Source organism: Mesoplodon bidens (genome assembly GCF_964165515.1).
Source record: "Mesoplodon bidens genome assembly, chromosome: 5".
NCBI lineage: Eukaryota > Metazoa > Chordata > Mammalia > Artiodactyla > Ziphiidae > Mesoplodon > Mesoplodon bidens.
This window is the reverse complement of record NC_138161.1, coordinates 102897301-102911782: the sequence shown is the minus strand read 5'-3', so window position 1 is coordinate 102911782 and position 14482 is coordinate 102897301. Positions and strand designations below refer to the sequence as shown.

General features: G+C 42.8%; 1 protein-coding gene across 7 annotated transcripts in view; it reads left to right on the top strand.

The window, feature by feature from the left end:
- Positions 1 to 2059: 2059 nt before the first annotated feature.
- MASP1 (MBL associated serine protease 1) overlaps positions 2060 to 14482 on the top strand; it is a gene marked incomplete at its 5' end in the record, with an annotated part of 62856 nt that continues 50433 nt past the window's right edge. For 6 of the 7 annotated variants that reach the window (XM_081234588.1, XM_081234587.1, XM_081234589.1 and 3 more), the window contains 2 exons: positions 2060 to 2191; positions 8185 to 8416. In XM_081234588.1, the coding sequence (XP_081090714.1) occupies positions 2187 to 2191; positions 8185 to 8416 (237 nt within the window). Of the gene's footprint in view, positions 2192 to 8173; positions 8417 to 14482 lie in introns of those variants that run through there. The other variant, XM_081234585.1, reaches the window with a different exon arrangement.

The following is a 14482-nucleotide window of genomic DNA, read 5'->3' as shown; positions in this document are numbered from 1 at the left end:
CGCAGGATGCTTCGTGCCAAGATCTTTCTCCCTTGGTTTTAAAACCCTTGTATATTCCAAGAGAAATGTAGTCCATGTGTTTCTGATTCATTTGCACTTAAATCATCAAAATGTTGTGTGAGAGTTATTTGATGTTTGAGGAGCCTGTGAGTCTTCTTAATGGGACCTTTAAAGGGATTTTTTTCTATCCTGCCTAACACAGAAATTTTTAGGCCGTTTTGCCAGAACAGTGCCTAGGTTCACACATATTCTCTCATCCCATATACTTGCACTCACATTATCAAACACAGCCTCTTAATAATGCCGAGATTAGCAAAGCTGACCTTTAAAAGTGATAAAATAGAGAAACTGGAGAGAAAATGGAGCCAGGAGAATTTCAGCAAGATGCAAGGCATTGTTCCCCAAAATGTGCCAAAGCAGTGTTATCAGAGGGTGGAGAATGCATGTGTTTGCCGCCTTGGTTAGAATGGGTGGGAGCCCTCTCTTGGGTACACTGAACAGCTAAAAAAAGGACAAGGATAATTTCCTTTAAGTCTCAAAGCAGCCCCCATTTTCCAGATGAGAAAACAGGACCAGAGATGTTAACAATTGGGGCCAAAGTGCACAGCCAGCTTGGATAGAAAGGGAAGATTATAGCCAACTCTGATGCTGAGTCTAATTGCTCTTTTCAAAATGCTCCAAATTGAGTTTCTTTGTGAATGTGGTGTGTATTTGAAATGCCATATGTACTATAATATTCTGGTGAGAGGCAGTGCAATATTGTGGGTAAGAACTCAAATTCTTCCCCTATCACTTTCTAGCTGTGTGATCTTGGGTAACTTACTTAAACTCTCTGAGCAGTTTCCTCATCGGGAAAATGGGGATAATATTACTACCCAGATACACAAAATGTAAAGATGATCGAAAGCAATCAATACATTACTAGAGCAGTACCTGACACACAGTGCTCAGTAAATGTTAACTGTTTGCGTTTGCCGCGGTAGCAGTCAGGAGTAATAAAGGGCTGGATAATCCAGGCAAATTGTGTACCTCTCTATGCTTCAGTTTTCTTATTTGTAAAATGAGTATAATAGTATGATCCTCACAGGTTTGTGGGAGTAATTGAGATGATGTTTGCACCTAGCCATGTGCCTAACACAGAAAAGGTTCTCAGTAAAATCTACTTTTTATACCCAGATGTCTCTCTCCCTATTTAGGACTGGTGGTCATTGTGAAGAAAGGAATTTTCTTCTTATTCAGCTTGGCTTATACCTGATGCTGCTTTTCTCCACAAACTCCGGGGTAGCCACCTTTACAGGCCCAGATCTCTCTACAGCCATGGCATGCAGGGCTTTCTGTCTGTAGTGGGTCCTCCCCAGGCTGTATCAGGCCTCTGAATGCTCTGAGTTGGTAAACAGCACAAGCCTTGCTTTTAAGTGACAGTGACGAAGAACAACTAACCAACTGCAGGACTGACTGCTCCCCTCACATACCGGGCCAGCCGCTCTATTCACAGGAAAGCCTGTAGTTGTTTGCAGACAGACAAGCTTTGGCATTTGGTTCTATTTTCTTGCCTAGTGTAGATGTTAGAATTGCCCTCTTAGTTGATCATCCTGTTTAATTGGTGTCCTTTGCCAGTGTCCTGAACACGAGCAGAAAACTATAGCCATCTGGCAAGGGAGACAGAGAGGTCAGACTTTGTCCCCCTCCACCCTTTACATACACACACACACACACACACACATATACACACACACACATATATCCACACACACATACACACACATATCCACACACATACACACACACACACACACACACGGTGATACAAATACCTATTCGAGCTGCTCAGTTATTCTCTCTCAGGAGCTGGAAGCAGCCGCATGGGATGAAGGAGGGACCTGGAGAAGCAGATCTTTTAAGGAAGAAGACAGATTCTGTTCTGTCAGGTTCCTCTGAGTGTGTGTACGAGCAAGTCAGAGAAGAGAGAGAGGAGAGAGAGAGGAAAAGGCAGAGGGAGAGAGGGGGAGAGGGGATCTGTTGCAGGCAGGGGAAGGCGTGACCTGAATGGAGAATGCCAGCCAATTCCAGAGACACACAGGGACCTCAGAACAAAGATAAGGCATCGCTGACACCACACCGGGGACGAGCTCGCAGACAAGTCAGGCCGGGGGGACCAGGCAGCCAGGAGCACCCAAGGCAGGAAAATGAGGTGAGTGCCAGGACAGGAGTGGGCACAGGGGGTCCTTCCAGGGACCAGGTGCCAAGTAGCCCTGGAAGGTCTGACCTTGTCTCTGGGCCGACTCACCTGCGAGTCCTGTGGCTGGTTCAGGGGGTTCTCATCACTCCCTGGGGCTCTGAGAAGGGAGACGGGCTGGGGCCTTCCCTGGGACTCCGGAGACATGCAACATGAAACGGGAGGCTGTGTGCAAATGCCCCTGACGCCGCTGGAACTCAGATTTCTCCCTCTGCCAGCGTAGGGTGCTGTCTGCTGGCCAATGTGACTTTTCTTCTGTTGCCCACAAGGCTGAGTTTTTGTTTTCCTCCTTTGTAAAGAGCATTGCTTTATCTCTTCCAACACTTTGTGAGTTAGATATGTGTTTGTGTGTTTATTTGTTCTGACCGGAAAAGAAACCAGATTCCCATAGCTCAGCTCTGTGGCTTCTTAAACCTTCAGAAGTTTGCTAGTTTAAAACCTCAATTTAGAAAACTAAAAACCTGTCCCCGTTTTACATTCCACTATAAATTTCTGCGTTTCTTACTGAAATCAGAGGCCGCCAGTGGCATGAATCAGGCTATGAATTGCACCAAATGGCTCTTAAAGAAATATTACAAATTGAAAAAAAAAAAAAGTCTTTGGAGTTTTGAAACTAGGACTTTAAATTCTAATTGTTTCCAAGCTCTTCAATATTTCCCATTCCTCAGCCTATACTTAGAGTTACTTGATGCTTGTTACCAGACATTTCTTGTAAGTTTTTCCTTCCAAGTGTCAAAATCCGACCACCATAATTACTTTTACTACTTATAAGTGTTAATACTGTTAAAAATACAAAAAAGAAAAAAATACACTCTGCAGATGTGTTGTCTCTAAACATCTTTTCCTGTTAATTTTCTTCTCAATTGGAAAAGGGTTCTATTTGTTTCTCTTCTGCAAAGTCACCTAGCAACTTTTCAGGGTCTGGGGCCAATGAGGGGCTTCGGGCTATGTTAACTCTTTGAACTCAGATTACCTGTGGTTTAGAGAGATAATCAGGTCTTTAAGGTTAATCCAATCATTCTGTTCTTTCTAAATCCATTGTAATGTTAAACCTGCTATCTAACTTCATTTTCCTTTCTCCTAAAAGAGAGGAGATTTATGCCCATCTACATGGAATGACAATTTGATTGATCTGTCCACTATTCAAATCTCACCCTACCACCCAGTGCCCCAGCCATACCAAACTGCAAGGCCAATGATCAGTTCTGTATCTTTGTGTTTGCTGATCCCTTAAGCCAGAATAACTCTCCCTCTTACTTCCCCTATTTCTAGAGGACCCGATTGTTCAAGCTGGCTCATACATCACCTCCTCTTCCCTGCCCAGTATCCCCAGAGTCAGCATCTTCTCCTTTGTGATATCTCTGTCCTTGGGAGCTACCTTTCTTAATATCTCTTTGTTGAAATGTCCACCTCCTCTTCCAAGACTGAGTGTTCCTTAAGGAATAGGATCTATGGCATATTCATCTTTGTATGCCTAGGACCTAGCATAATGTCTGTTTCCTATTAGGCATGCAATAAATATTAGCTGAATTGAATTCAGTTGTTCAATAGCAAAACTACTACTGGAAAAGTGCTCCACTAGAAGTCTATAAAAGGTTTTCCCTCACATAGACACAACACTTCAGAGTTTGCAAAGCCCTTTCATAGGCACGGTCTCATCTGGTCTTCAGATTTTGGATGAGGTAGGATTTATGGAGAAGTGAGGATAAAAGAGTTTAGCAACTTGCCCAAAGCCACACTGATGATCTTGAAAAAGCCCAGACCCAAATTTGGATCTTTAGGCTCCAAGTTCAGGATGTTTTTCTACTATATTTTGCCAGATTCTCAACCAAGTATATTATTCTACACCAGCAGCTCTCAATCCTAGCTGCACATTAGAACCATCTATGGTGCTTTAAAAAAATGTAAGGGCTTCCCTGGTGGTGCAGTGGTTGAGAGTCCGCCTGCCGATGCAGGGGACACGGGTTCGTGCCCCGGTCCGGGAAGATCCCACATGCCGCGGAGCGGCTGGGCCCGTGAGCCATGGCCACTGAGCCTGCGCGTCCGGAGCCTGTGCTCCGCAACGGGAGAGGCCACAACGGTGAGAGGCCTGCATACCGCAAAAAAAAAAAAAAAAAAAAAGTCAGTGATCAGGCCTCACTCCAGACCAATTAAACTAAAATCTGCTGGGGAGGGGCTTTGGTATTAGTATATTTTTTTTAATTTTCACATAAAGCTACGGGTTTTTTAAATTATTTTTCACAGGATTAATTGCTTTGGCCAGATGCCTGGGCATGATATGGGCATGGACCCAGCATCCTCTGTGAGCTTTTGTTATTGCCTTTTTCTGTTGAAGCTAATTCACCATATGGTATTGGGCATGACATGTCACCTCTTGGGGTATCCTTTTCGTCATCTGTCAAGTAAGGGTGTTGTCAAAGGGATCTATATAGTCCATTTCAACTCTTCTACCCCAAAACAGTCTTGGTGTAGTGTAGGTTGAAGTGAGGAGTGAATGGAAAGGATAGAAAGTGCTACTCATTCCACAACCATGGATATACGCCAGCATTTTTTAAGGCACTCCTGAGAGCTTGCTCCTACAGTAGAGCTTAGGAAATCCTGTCGTTATATATTACTTTTGACATTTCAAGCAAATGTAATTAAACTTTTTGATTAGTTGGAGAATAGATAGCAGGTGTCAGAATTTGTACAGCCGGTGCCTGGTGGATAAGAAGCCAAAAACATTCAGAGAGTGTGATGGGAAATGAAAGCTGTCACTTACATTCTTTAATTTTCAGCCCTGAAAGCAAGCAAGCAAGCATATGCTCAGGCTTATTATGTGAAAAGAGAGATTTGTTTCATATGTTTGAAACTGTTTTGAGATGCAAACAAAATAGAACAGAAAGCTTCACAGGCCTTCCTCCCACGATGACCAGTTGCCTACTACATATGGTCCTAGGCCTCTGAGGATAGATGGAGCCGTTAGCCTGGGCCAGCCCTTGACAGAAGCAGCATTAGGAAGCTCAGAGTCTCCTCCATGTGGTCTGGAAAAAGCAGATATGGAGAAAGTTGACCTTTCAGCCTTACATAATCTGGGTGTCGCTATTGCAGGGAAGTCCAGTTGGGGATCCAAAGCTCATTCCTAACCCCTGCTTTTCGGGAAGCAGCATGATGGAGTAATCATAACTAATGTTTGCCTAGGGCTGGACATTTAACAAAATACTTATTTTCCAGTCTTCCTTTATTCTGATAGCAGCCCCGGGGGATGTCATTATTATCACCAATTAAAGAATGAAGAAACTGAGAGGGAGACCTTACGTGACTTCCCCAAGATGGGTCAGATAAATAAAGTCAAAGCTTGGACTTGAATCCAGCTCTTCCAACCTAAGACCAGTGCTCTCCCCTCCCCAGGCGGAACTGAACCAGAACTCCTAGCCCAGGTACCATCGGTATATTTCCTCACTTGAAAGTGGGGCTGCCTGAGCCCTGCAAGCCAGAGTTTCTAGACTCAAGCTTTCCTACTAGTTCACGGGAGAGCTTGGACCTGTGCCTCCCCTTCTCTCTCCTCCACAGATTGGTTTATAAAAATATTGACCCTGGCAATTGGATTAAAACATTTTGTTTCCTTAGTTGCATCTCACATGTTGCTATTGCAGGGGCCTTGGAAAAAATTTAAATAACTCTATTTTTTTTAATTGAAAAAATAGCACAAGGCCCTTCTAGACACATCTGAACATTTTATATACACAAAAGTAAAATTAAAAACACTCATATTACCACTTCAGAGATAACTACTGTTAATATCCTACTGACACCCTTGTAGGCCATTTTGCACTTAAGTATTTACCTTTTATGTAAATATTCTATAAGACAGCTAGATAATCTCATTATAGTTATCTCCTTGTGTTTACACACTCAAAAATTCATATGTGTGCATATATAAACATATGTGCATCTGTTTACTGAGCAGGGTGGGGCAGCTTGGGGAGAAACAACTTCTTGATTAGCCAAATTGTATCTTAATCTTAAGATTCTGGTATAATTTCCCAGAAGTTACTTTTTAGGCTATATAAGACTCTGGCCCCACTTTCATGCTTTTGTTCATTCATTCGTTCATTCATTCATCATCTCTTGTATACCAGGCTTTACATTAGGTCCTTCACATACATCATCTCCAATGTTCATGTGAGCTCTGTAAATTAGAGATTATAATCTTCATTTTACATTTGAGGAAACCTGAGCTCAGAGACTAATTATCCAAGGTTTCATAGCCAGTAAGTAAGAGAACTGGGATTTGAACCCAAATACACCTAACTTCAGGGACTGTGCCTAAAGCAGTGCTCTAATTGGAAGCATGTACAGGGAGCTGGAATCTGGAGTGAAGGATACTCTGTGGTATCTTGGGAAGCTTTGAGCTGCATGGTGGAGGATAAATAAGACAACCAGGTGAAGAATGAGCAGGGCATGTGCAATGGGACCAAGGCCTGGATGGGCATGGCACGCTCCCAGAATGATCTGCCTCAGCATGGCTGCTATGAGATGACGTTGGACAGGTAAATCAGCACTAGATCAAAAAGGGCTTATCAGCCATCCCAGTAGCAGATGCTTTGCCCTGCAGGCACAGTGGAGCAGTGTGGACACATCTGTGTTTTAGAAAATCAAATTTGGCGGAAGATTGCTGAATGGTATGAAGTGGTGGCCAGGGAGATCAGTTAGGATGCAATAGCAACAGTCCGGATAAGAACATGTAAATTAATTGACTGGAGAGAAGCAGAGGGGTTCCCCAAACATAGGAAGCAGAACATATAGTATTTTTTTTACATCTTTATTGGAGTATAATTGCTTAACAATGGTGTGTTAGTTTCTGCTTTATAACAAAATGAATCAGTTATACATATAGAACATATAGTATTTAATGGAGAAGTTGATGAGCCAGGATTGGGATGTTTGAGTTCAAGGTCCTTGAGTCTCACAGAGGGAGCAATCTAGTAGATGCCTTGGTTGTGTTGTATACTGACCATTAGGTTTTTGACAAGCCTTTGACACAGATGGACATTCTGCCTCATTATTGCATCAGCCACTTTGGGTGTATTCTGCAAGTTTTGTTGAATTTCCTGTGCCCCTTATGCAACTCTTTTCACAGTCTATCATCTCTCATTCCTGCAGCTGGAAATAAACTGTATGTTTGTTTTTTTGTTTGTTTGTTTTTGTTTTTGCGGTACGCGGGCCTCTCACTGCTGCGGCCCCCCCTGTTGCGGAGCCCAGGCTCCAGACACGCAGGCCCAGCGGCCATGGCTCATGGGCCCAGCCGCTCCGCGGCATGTGGGATCTTCCCGGACCGGGGCACAAACCCGTGTCCCCTGCATTAGCAGGCGGACTCGCAACCACTGCGCCACCAGGGAAGCCCTAAACTATGTTTTTGATCCTTTTATAAAAACACTTGCCAAAAGGAAAAACCTTGTTTTGCTCATTCCTTCTTAATTCAAAATTTTGCATTTCTTGATTGATTTTGTTAAATTTGTTTTAGGTACTACAGATCCCATCATTGAGTATAAGTCTTATCTCAATATTACCATGTTACTATTACTTACTTTTTAGAAAATTGAATCAAGAGTTTATGATCCTTAAATAAAGCTAAGCTAAAGAAATGATATCAGCTTTTACCTAACTATGAAATTTATATTTTCAACCAAAAAATGATACGCCTCAGAGTCCCAAATGTGGTATTTTCTGGGAAAGTTTAATACTATTATCAAATCTTTAAAAAGAGCACAACTGGAAGCAACCTTTAAAATCAAGTTACCACTCTCCAGTATTATAGGCTGGGTAAGCAAAACCCATAAGGACAAAGTAATTACAGCAGGTCAGTGGCAGAGACATGCTGGGAACTTGGTCTCCTGGCTGTTGATTTAGCTAAATGGCAAGGACCAGTGTCTGTGAATGTAAGTGAATCCATTCATGTCTTTCAGGTGGCTCCTTCTCTCTCATGCTCTGTGCTTCTCCTTGTTGAAGGCTTTGGCCCACATAGTGGAGCTTAACAATATGTTTGGCCAGATTCAGTCGCCTGGCTATCCAGACTCTTATCCAAGTGATTCAGAGGTGACGTGGAATATCACTGTCCCAGAGGGATTTCGGATCAAGCTTTACTTCATGCACTTCAACTTGGAATCCTCTTACCTTTGTGAATACGACTATGTGAAGGTGAGACCCCAAATGTTCCCTAACTGGGCCAGCTTCTCTACAGGAGAATCTGCTGGGAGTTAGAGGAGCTTAGATGAATTAGATGCTGTGTTTACCACCCAGGCTGGCAGTCCAGTGAGGGAGACATACAATGTTATAACATTATGAAGGAGGGTTGGGGGTGGCATGCTGGGTGCAGGCTGAGTAGGAAGACCTAGAAAAGACCTTGAGGGAAACTGAAACTGGCAAAGTGTGACTCAGCCAAACACAACCTTGCCTTTTCCTTTCTGATCTCAAAGTCTTTAACGTTTCCACTAACCTCTGCTTCAATGTCACCTTTAACTCAAGAATCAGAAAAGGGCAGAGACCCCAGAGTCAGCATTAATCAGAGTAAGCTAGCATTATATCCAAAGCTGAGGCATTAGAAAGCATTGCCCTGTTCCCTAGGTAATGATCAAGTGTTTGAGAAGTGTAGAGTATGCCACAGCGGAGAGTAGGAGGTGAAGTTGGAAGGTTGGATTGGGGTGAGGTTCTGAAGGGCCTTGAATATGATGCTGAAGAGTTTGGATTTTATCAACAAAGAGTATGGGCAACAGTGGGGGGTCACTACACAGATGGATGTAAAAAACAAATGGAAGAGGAGCAGAAAATGATTACAACATCAAAACAACATTTCCCAGAATTTAAGGAGAGCCCACAAACAATGCTATGGGTGGGAAGCTGTTCTCTTTTAAAAGTGGAGCTAAGAAAGATTAAAGTACTTCTGAGAGATGACACTTATTAAAGTTGTATCTGGTTCAAAAAGATGTGGAGACCTAAGAACCTACTTTATAACCTCTCTCTGGCTTCCTGGAAGAAGTTCTCATCAAACCACTCAAGAGTAGGCTTTCTATATTTTTGGTATTAGTATAGTCTCACTTTTCCACAGCCTGTAATTCAACAAGAGTTAACCTTGTATTTACCAGAATGTTTGATCAACAGCAAAGAAGTGAGTTGACAAGGTGATTTACACTTAAAATCTCATTCAACCTTTAAAACAATCCTATGAGACAGGTACTACTATCCCATTTACAGGCAAAGAAACAACCCCAAGAAAGTGAAGCAACTCACCCAACGTTGTACAGCTAGTAAGTGATGGAGCAGGGTTCCAAACACGTCTTGTGACTTTCAATACCATGTTCTTTTGGCTCCACCAAACTGCTCACAAGCTGTACTCCACTGAGCCCTAGGATACTGCAGGGCCTGAAACGAACAGTGGGATGGGTGGGGCAGAGGCCTGGTAAGTGGGGCTGTGAACCCCTACCCTGATTAACTCATTTTAAATGGTGGGTGTTGCTAATTATATATGTTGGGTATGCATCAAGTATCCCACTTAAAGCACATTTTCTGTGACTGAAAACTTTCTAAAATTGGTGCTCCATGACAGTTTTTCAATTTTAGCACTATTGACATTTAGAGCCAGACAATTATTTGCTGAAGAAAGCTGTTTTGAGAATTATAGGATTTTTAGCAGCATCCCTGGCTTCTACTCATTAGATGCCAATAGCACTCCCACTCCAGTTGTGACAACCAAAAATGTCTCCAGCAGTTATCAATATCCCCAGGGGAGTAAAATCTCTCCATTTGAGAACCATTGCTCTCTCTATGTGATGCTGCCCATCTTTGAATGTCCTGTGCTAGAAACTGTGAGAATTTAAGGACACAAAAATCTAGTCCCTTAAAAAGAGAGATGAGCCTAGAAAAATAGCAATTGCACAAGATGAAAAAGAGTAATGACAATAAAAGATTGACAAAAAGAATGAGAAAAGGTAAAACTGGTTGCTCTAAGAGATGATGTGGCTTGGTAATCTAGACTGACATACAGTTTCTATAAATTCATTAAAAATGGAGCCAACTTCTCAGACTCGCAAGGATCAAGCAGAGAGTATTCACCAAGATCCTAAGTGTTCATCATCCTAAATTGAAATTTCTAACAAACAGGTTAGTTATGTCTTCTAGGACATAATCTAGCCTCTGGCAGAACCAAACTCCAGGATCCCAGATGCATTTTGGGTAGGGGACATTAGGTTAGCAGAATCCCCCAGCCAATTCCCCTAGCTAATGCTCGCTGTACAACCATGGTATTCTCAAATATCTAAGTTGGAGAGAGAACTTAGCAGAAGGAAAATGACCAAACACTGGCTTAATAGAAGAGTAAATTCCATAGATTTAGACAAGTCTAGATGTGAACTTCCTAACTGCTTTTTTCTCTACTTTCAAATATGTCAACTATCTAGAAATTTTGCCAGCGGAAACACTTGCCTTTATTAGTAGCTGGGGCCTCTAGACCACGGAAATTAGAACTTTTTTCTTTAGCTGTGACAATGACTTATTTTCATTATTCCTCCCTGCCTCCACCCTAAGAATTCACTCTCAATTCATATTCAATCATTTCTCACAAGTTTTTCTCTTATTTATATGGATGCCAGGTTTGACCTTGTTAGGACTCCTTTATCAAGATGATAAACACACAATAGAGGATTTAACTCATTCCTTTGCCCCCAAATAAATTGAGTCTCCTGGCAAGGCAGATTAAAGAGTTGACATCAGCTACACTTTGTAGTGGAAAAAAATGATACTTTTCAAGGGCAACAATAGACTGTGAAGACCTCTCCTGACCCTGAATCAAGGACACTGAAATTTCTACCCAAAGTTTGGCCTTTCTGGTTGGAGAATATTTTGGAAATTGATTGATGGTTTCTATCTAGGGTGGTGAGATACCTTCCTGATAGCCCAAGGAGATGGGACTAGGCCCTCTGGAAGGGCAGCATCATCCTGGTTTCTTGACTGGGATTCAGGAAATGCCTGTTCTAGTCCCAGATCTGCCACTAACTCCCAAATGATCTGGAGTAGAAAAGACAATCGTTTAGCACTCTCTCTGCTCCAAAATTAGACTTGTGACCTCTGAGCATAGCAAAGAAACAGTCTGTGTGAGGCAACACAGAGACTGAGCTGCCTACCTCAAGTGCCCGACAGTCCTTGCTTCTCTGATTCCAACACATTTTTCCAGTTCCTTTAGAAGAAGAGATTAACATATTGGACAGAGAGGTATTACTTTGCTTGGGCTTGCACAGCTCACTTCCTTCCAGAATGCCATCCCAGCACTAGCATTGGCCTCCCTGCAGAGGTTCTAGCAGCCATGGGGCCTGAGCAGGCCTTCCTTCACAGGACGCTGCACCCTGGTCAGCTGATGACTAGTGCTCACGTGGAGACAGGCCCTGTGTCCTTGCCCACACGTGCCCGGCAGAGTTCCCCTCCTGGACTCAAAAATTCACAGGATGTCAGGCCACAGGGGCCCTCTGGAGACCCACCTAATCCCATGCCATTGTTGTTATTGTTGTTTTTCAAATATTTTCTCCCTAGTGGACATTTTCTTCTTACAAATCTTCTAGTAGTCCTGATATAGGAAACAGAAGTGAGGCTGCTAGGGTTGAAGGTGGCTCAGAAGCTCACTCTGCTCACTCAGCCTTCTTGGTCCCCCTGAAGGTCACACCTTGCAGGAATTACAGCTTGAATACTCCTTAAGTTCCCAATACAGGGACAAGACTAGTACCCTCGCCTGTGAACCCTAAAACCCAGAAGCCTTCAACATATAGTCGAAACCCGTTGACTTTTTCTAATTGTGTTCTCTCCCTAACCCTCCACCCCCAGAATATGTGGCTTTCCTGGCTATGAATGAGAAGGAGGCTCTTCCCTTTTCATCTGAATGAAGCATGAGCATGCCAGCCATGTCACCCTTGGATAAGTCAATACCCCTCTACAAAATTCTGTCTTTTCATCTGTTCCATGAGGAGTAGAATGAGATGATCCCTAAGGTCCCTTAAATTCCAGAATTTTAATCTTCATTCTCCTTGCCAGAGCTTTCCAGATGACCCCCCCAAACCCTCATTATCCTAGTTAGTATAATGCCAGAAAACGGTAATAATATGTTACAGCGGCCACTTCTTGAAGTTCCGTGGCCATAAGCACTCCATTAAGAGACTATAGTCTGCTGGAGTTGCCTTAGTGACATGTCATTTGAAGAAAACTTGTAAATATATCATGCAGTGCTGTCCTTTTCCAAGGAACTTGGAATATCACTCATTTCCGTCTGATGGGATAATATCCCCTGTTTTGAGCCTCTTTCACTCTGTGACTGAATTCCCCTGGCAGGCCTGGGAGTGGGTTTAAAGGACCGTCCAGTTTACAGGAATCCTTTCAGCCCAGCCCCAGTCCACAGACTGCCCTTCCCACCCTGGCCCATCAGGGTGATGATGACGGAATTGCTGACACTGCACATCAGCAGCTTGAAGAAGCCCAGGACCCCAAGGCTGTGGTCTGGATGCTCTCATTTTATGAAAATTCCTCTCCAGCCTGACTTCCCGCAGTCTTTGGTCTTCAAGGCACATGCACGTCTGCACGACAGGATTTGCTTCCTTGGAATGTGGCTGCAATGTGTGGATTCCTACAGTGCACAGATGAGACATACGAATCACAGCTGGTTAATGCTGTAGGCGAGGGGCAGAGCACAGACACTGGCCAGGAAGCTGGAGGCCTAGATTCTTGTGGCCATTCTCTACTAACTAAGTAACCCTGAGCAAGTGATTGCTTTTAGAGTGGACTCTTTCCTCCTGTCTCAAATACAGGGAGTTGAACCAGATGTTCTCTAAGGTCCACCTAGCCCTGATATTCTATGTATCTAAGACCTCAGGAATCATGATTCAACTTCATGATCATCATGCTGAAGCCCTAGAAAGGGCAATTCATTGGCCAAGGTCACACGGGGACCAGAATTTATATCTCAAAACTCTCAGTCTTTTCTTTTCTTCTTTTAAAACTATTAAGTGACAGTGGAGTCCCCCATCTTATGGATGCTTAGGTTTTTAAGTGTAATGTAAGGCAAATATTGTCTATAGTCAAACTTACTCTCTTAAATATAGTAGAACACTGTCTTTTAGAATGTCCAGAGGAGACTTTTTTCCCAGAAATGCAACAAATTATATAGTTTCTTTAGTTGAGCATCAGATGAAGTAGTTTGACTTGTGCTGAGAAATGAGCCCTGGAGCTATAGTGACTGAAAAAGGTACTCAGAAACCAGAACCACCAAGGGAACAGCAGATTCACATATCTTATTTTCAAGTTCACTTCATGGTATCTGTTCATTGGAAAACGAGATAATAAAAACCTGCATTTGGCTTTTTTTCTCTTTCTCTCTTTCCCCTTCTTTTATTGAGTGCATATAGCTCAACTGGCATCTGTTAAATGCTCATATGACATAACACCACTTTTCTCCTCTTAACTCTATATTCTTGATACATTCAACATTTCTTCCATTCTCTCCACTTTAGCCCTTTAGTCCCAGTTCTTATTCCTCTCACGTAGTTTATTGCAATACCATCCTAAATGTCTACCAGCTGTGGGTCTCTCCCCAACCAGTCCACCCTCTACATGTGTCCAGAGAGATCTTCTTAAACATTGCTTTGATTGTGCAACTCTCAAAACCTTTCAATGGTTCTCCTCTGTCTATGGAATGAAGTCCAAGAATTTTATTGAAAATCTACCATAAGTTGGACACTGCACCAAAGACAGGCCCCATGAAGATGAGTAAGACAGTACCTGCCCTCCAAGAACTCATGATTTCATAGTGTGTCATAAGACAAGTACATAATTAATAAGCTAAAACTGGGCAGAGTAACACAAGAGTATGGGGCAGTATATAAGTTGTAGAGTGATCATTTCTGGGTGTTCAAGAAAAGCTTTGGAAATAGTTAATGTCTGGGATAAGTCTTGAAGGGTAAAGAGGAATTTAACAGTGTAATTCCCTAAACTTCTTGATCTCCCTAAGCATCGGTTTTGTGATTGGTACCAAAAAAAAAGACTCAATGATACAGTACCTTCCTTGCAGTTTATGCAAGGGTTTAAATGAAATGATGGCTATGAGTGGAATCAGTACTGCAAAAGGCAGCCATGTTCAATGGTTTGGAGTTCAGGCTCTAGAGCCACTCAGACCTAGAGTCAGGTCCTGCCTCCACTATTTATTGTAAAATAGGGATAACAGTAATGCCCATC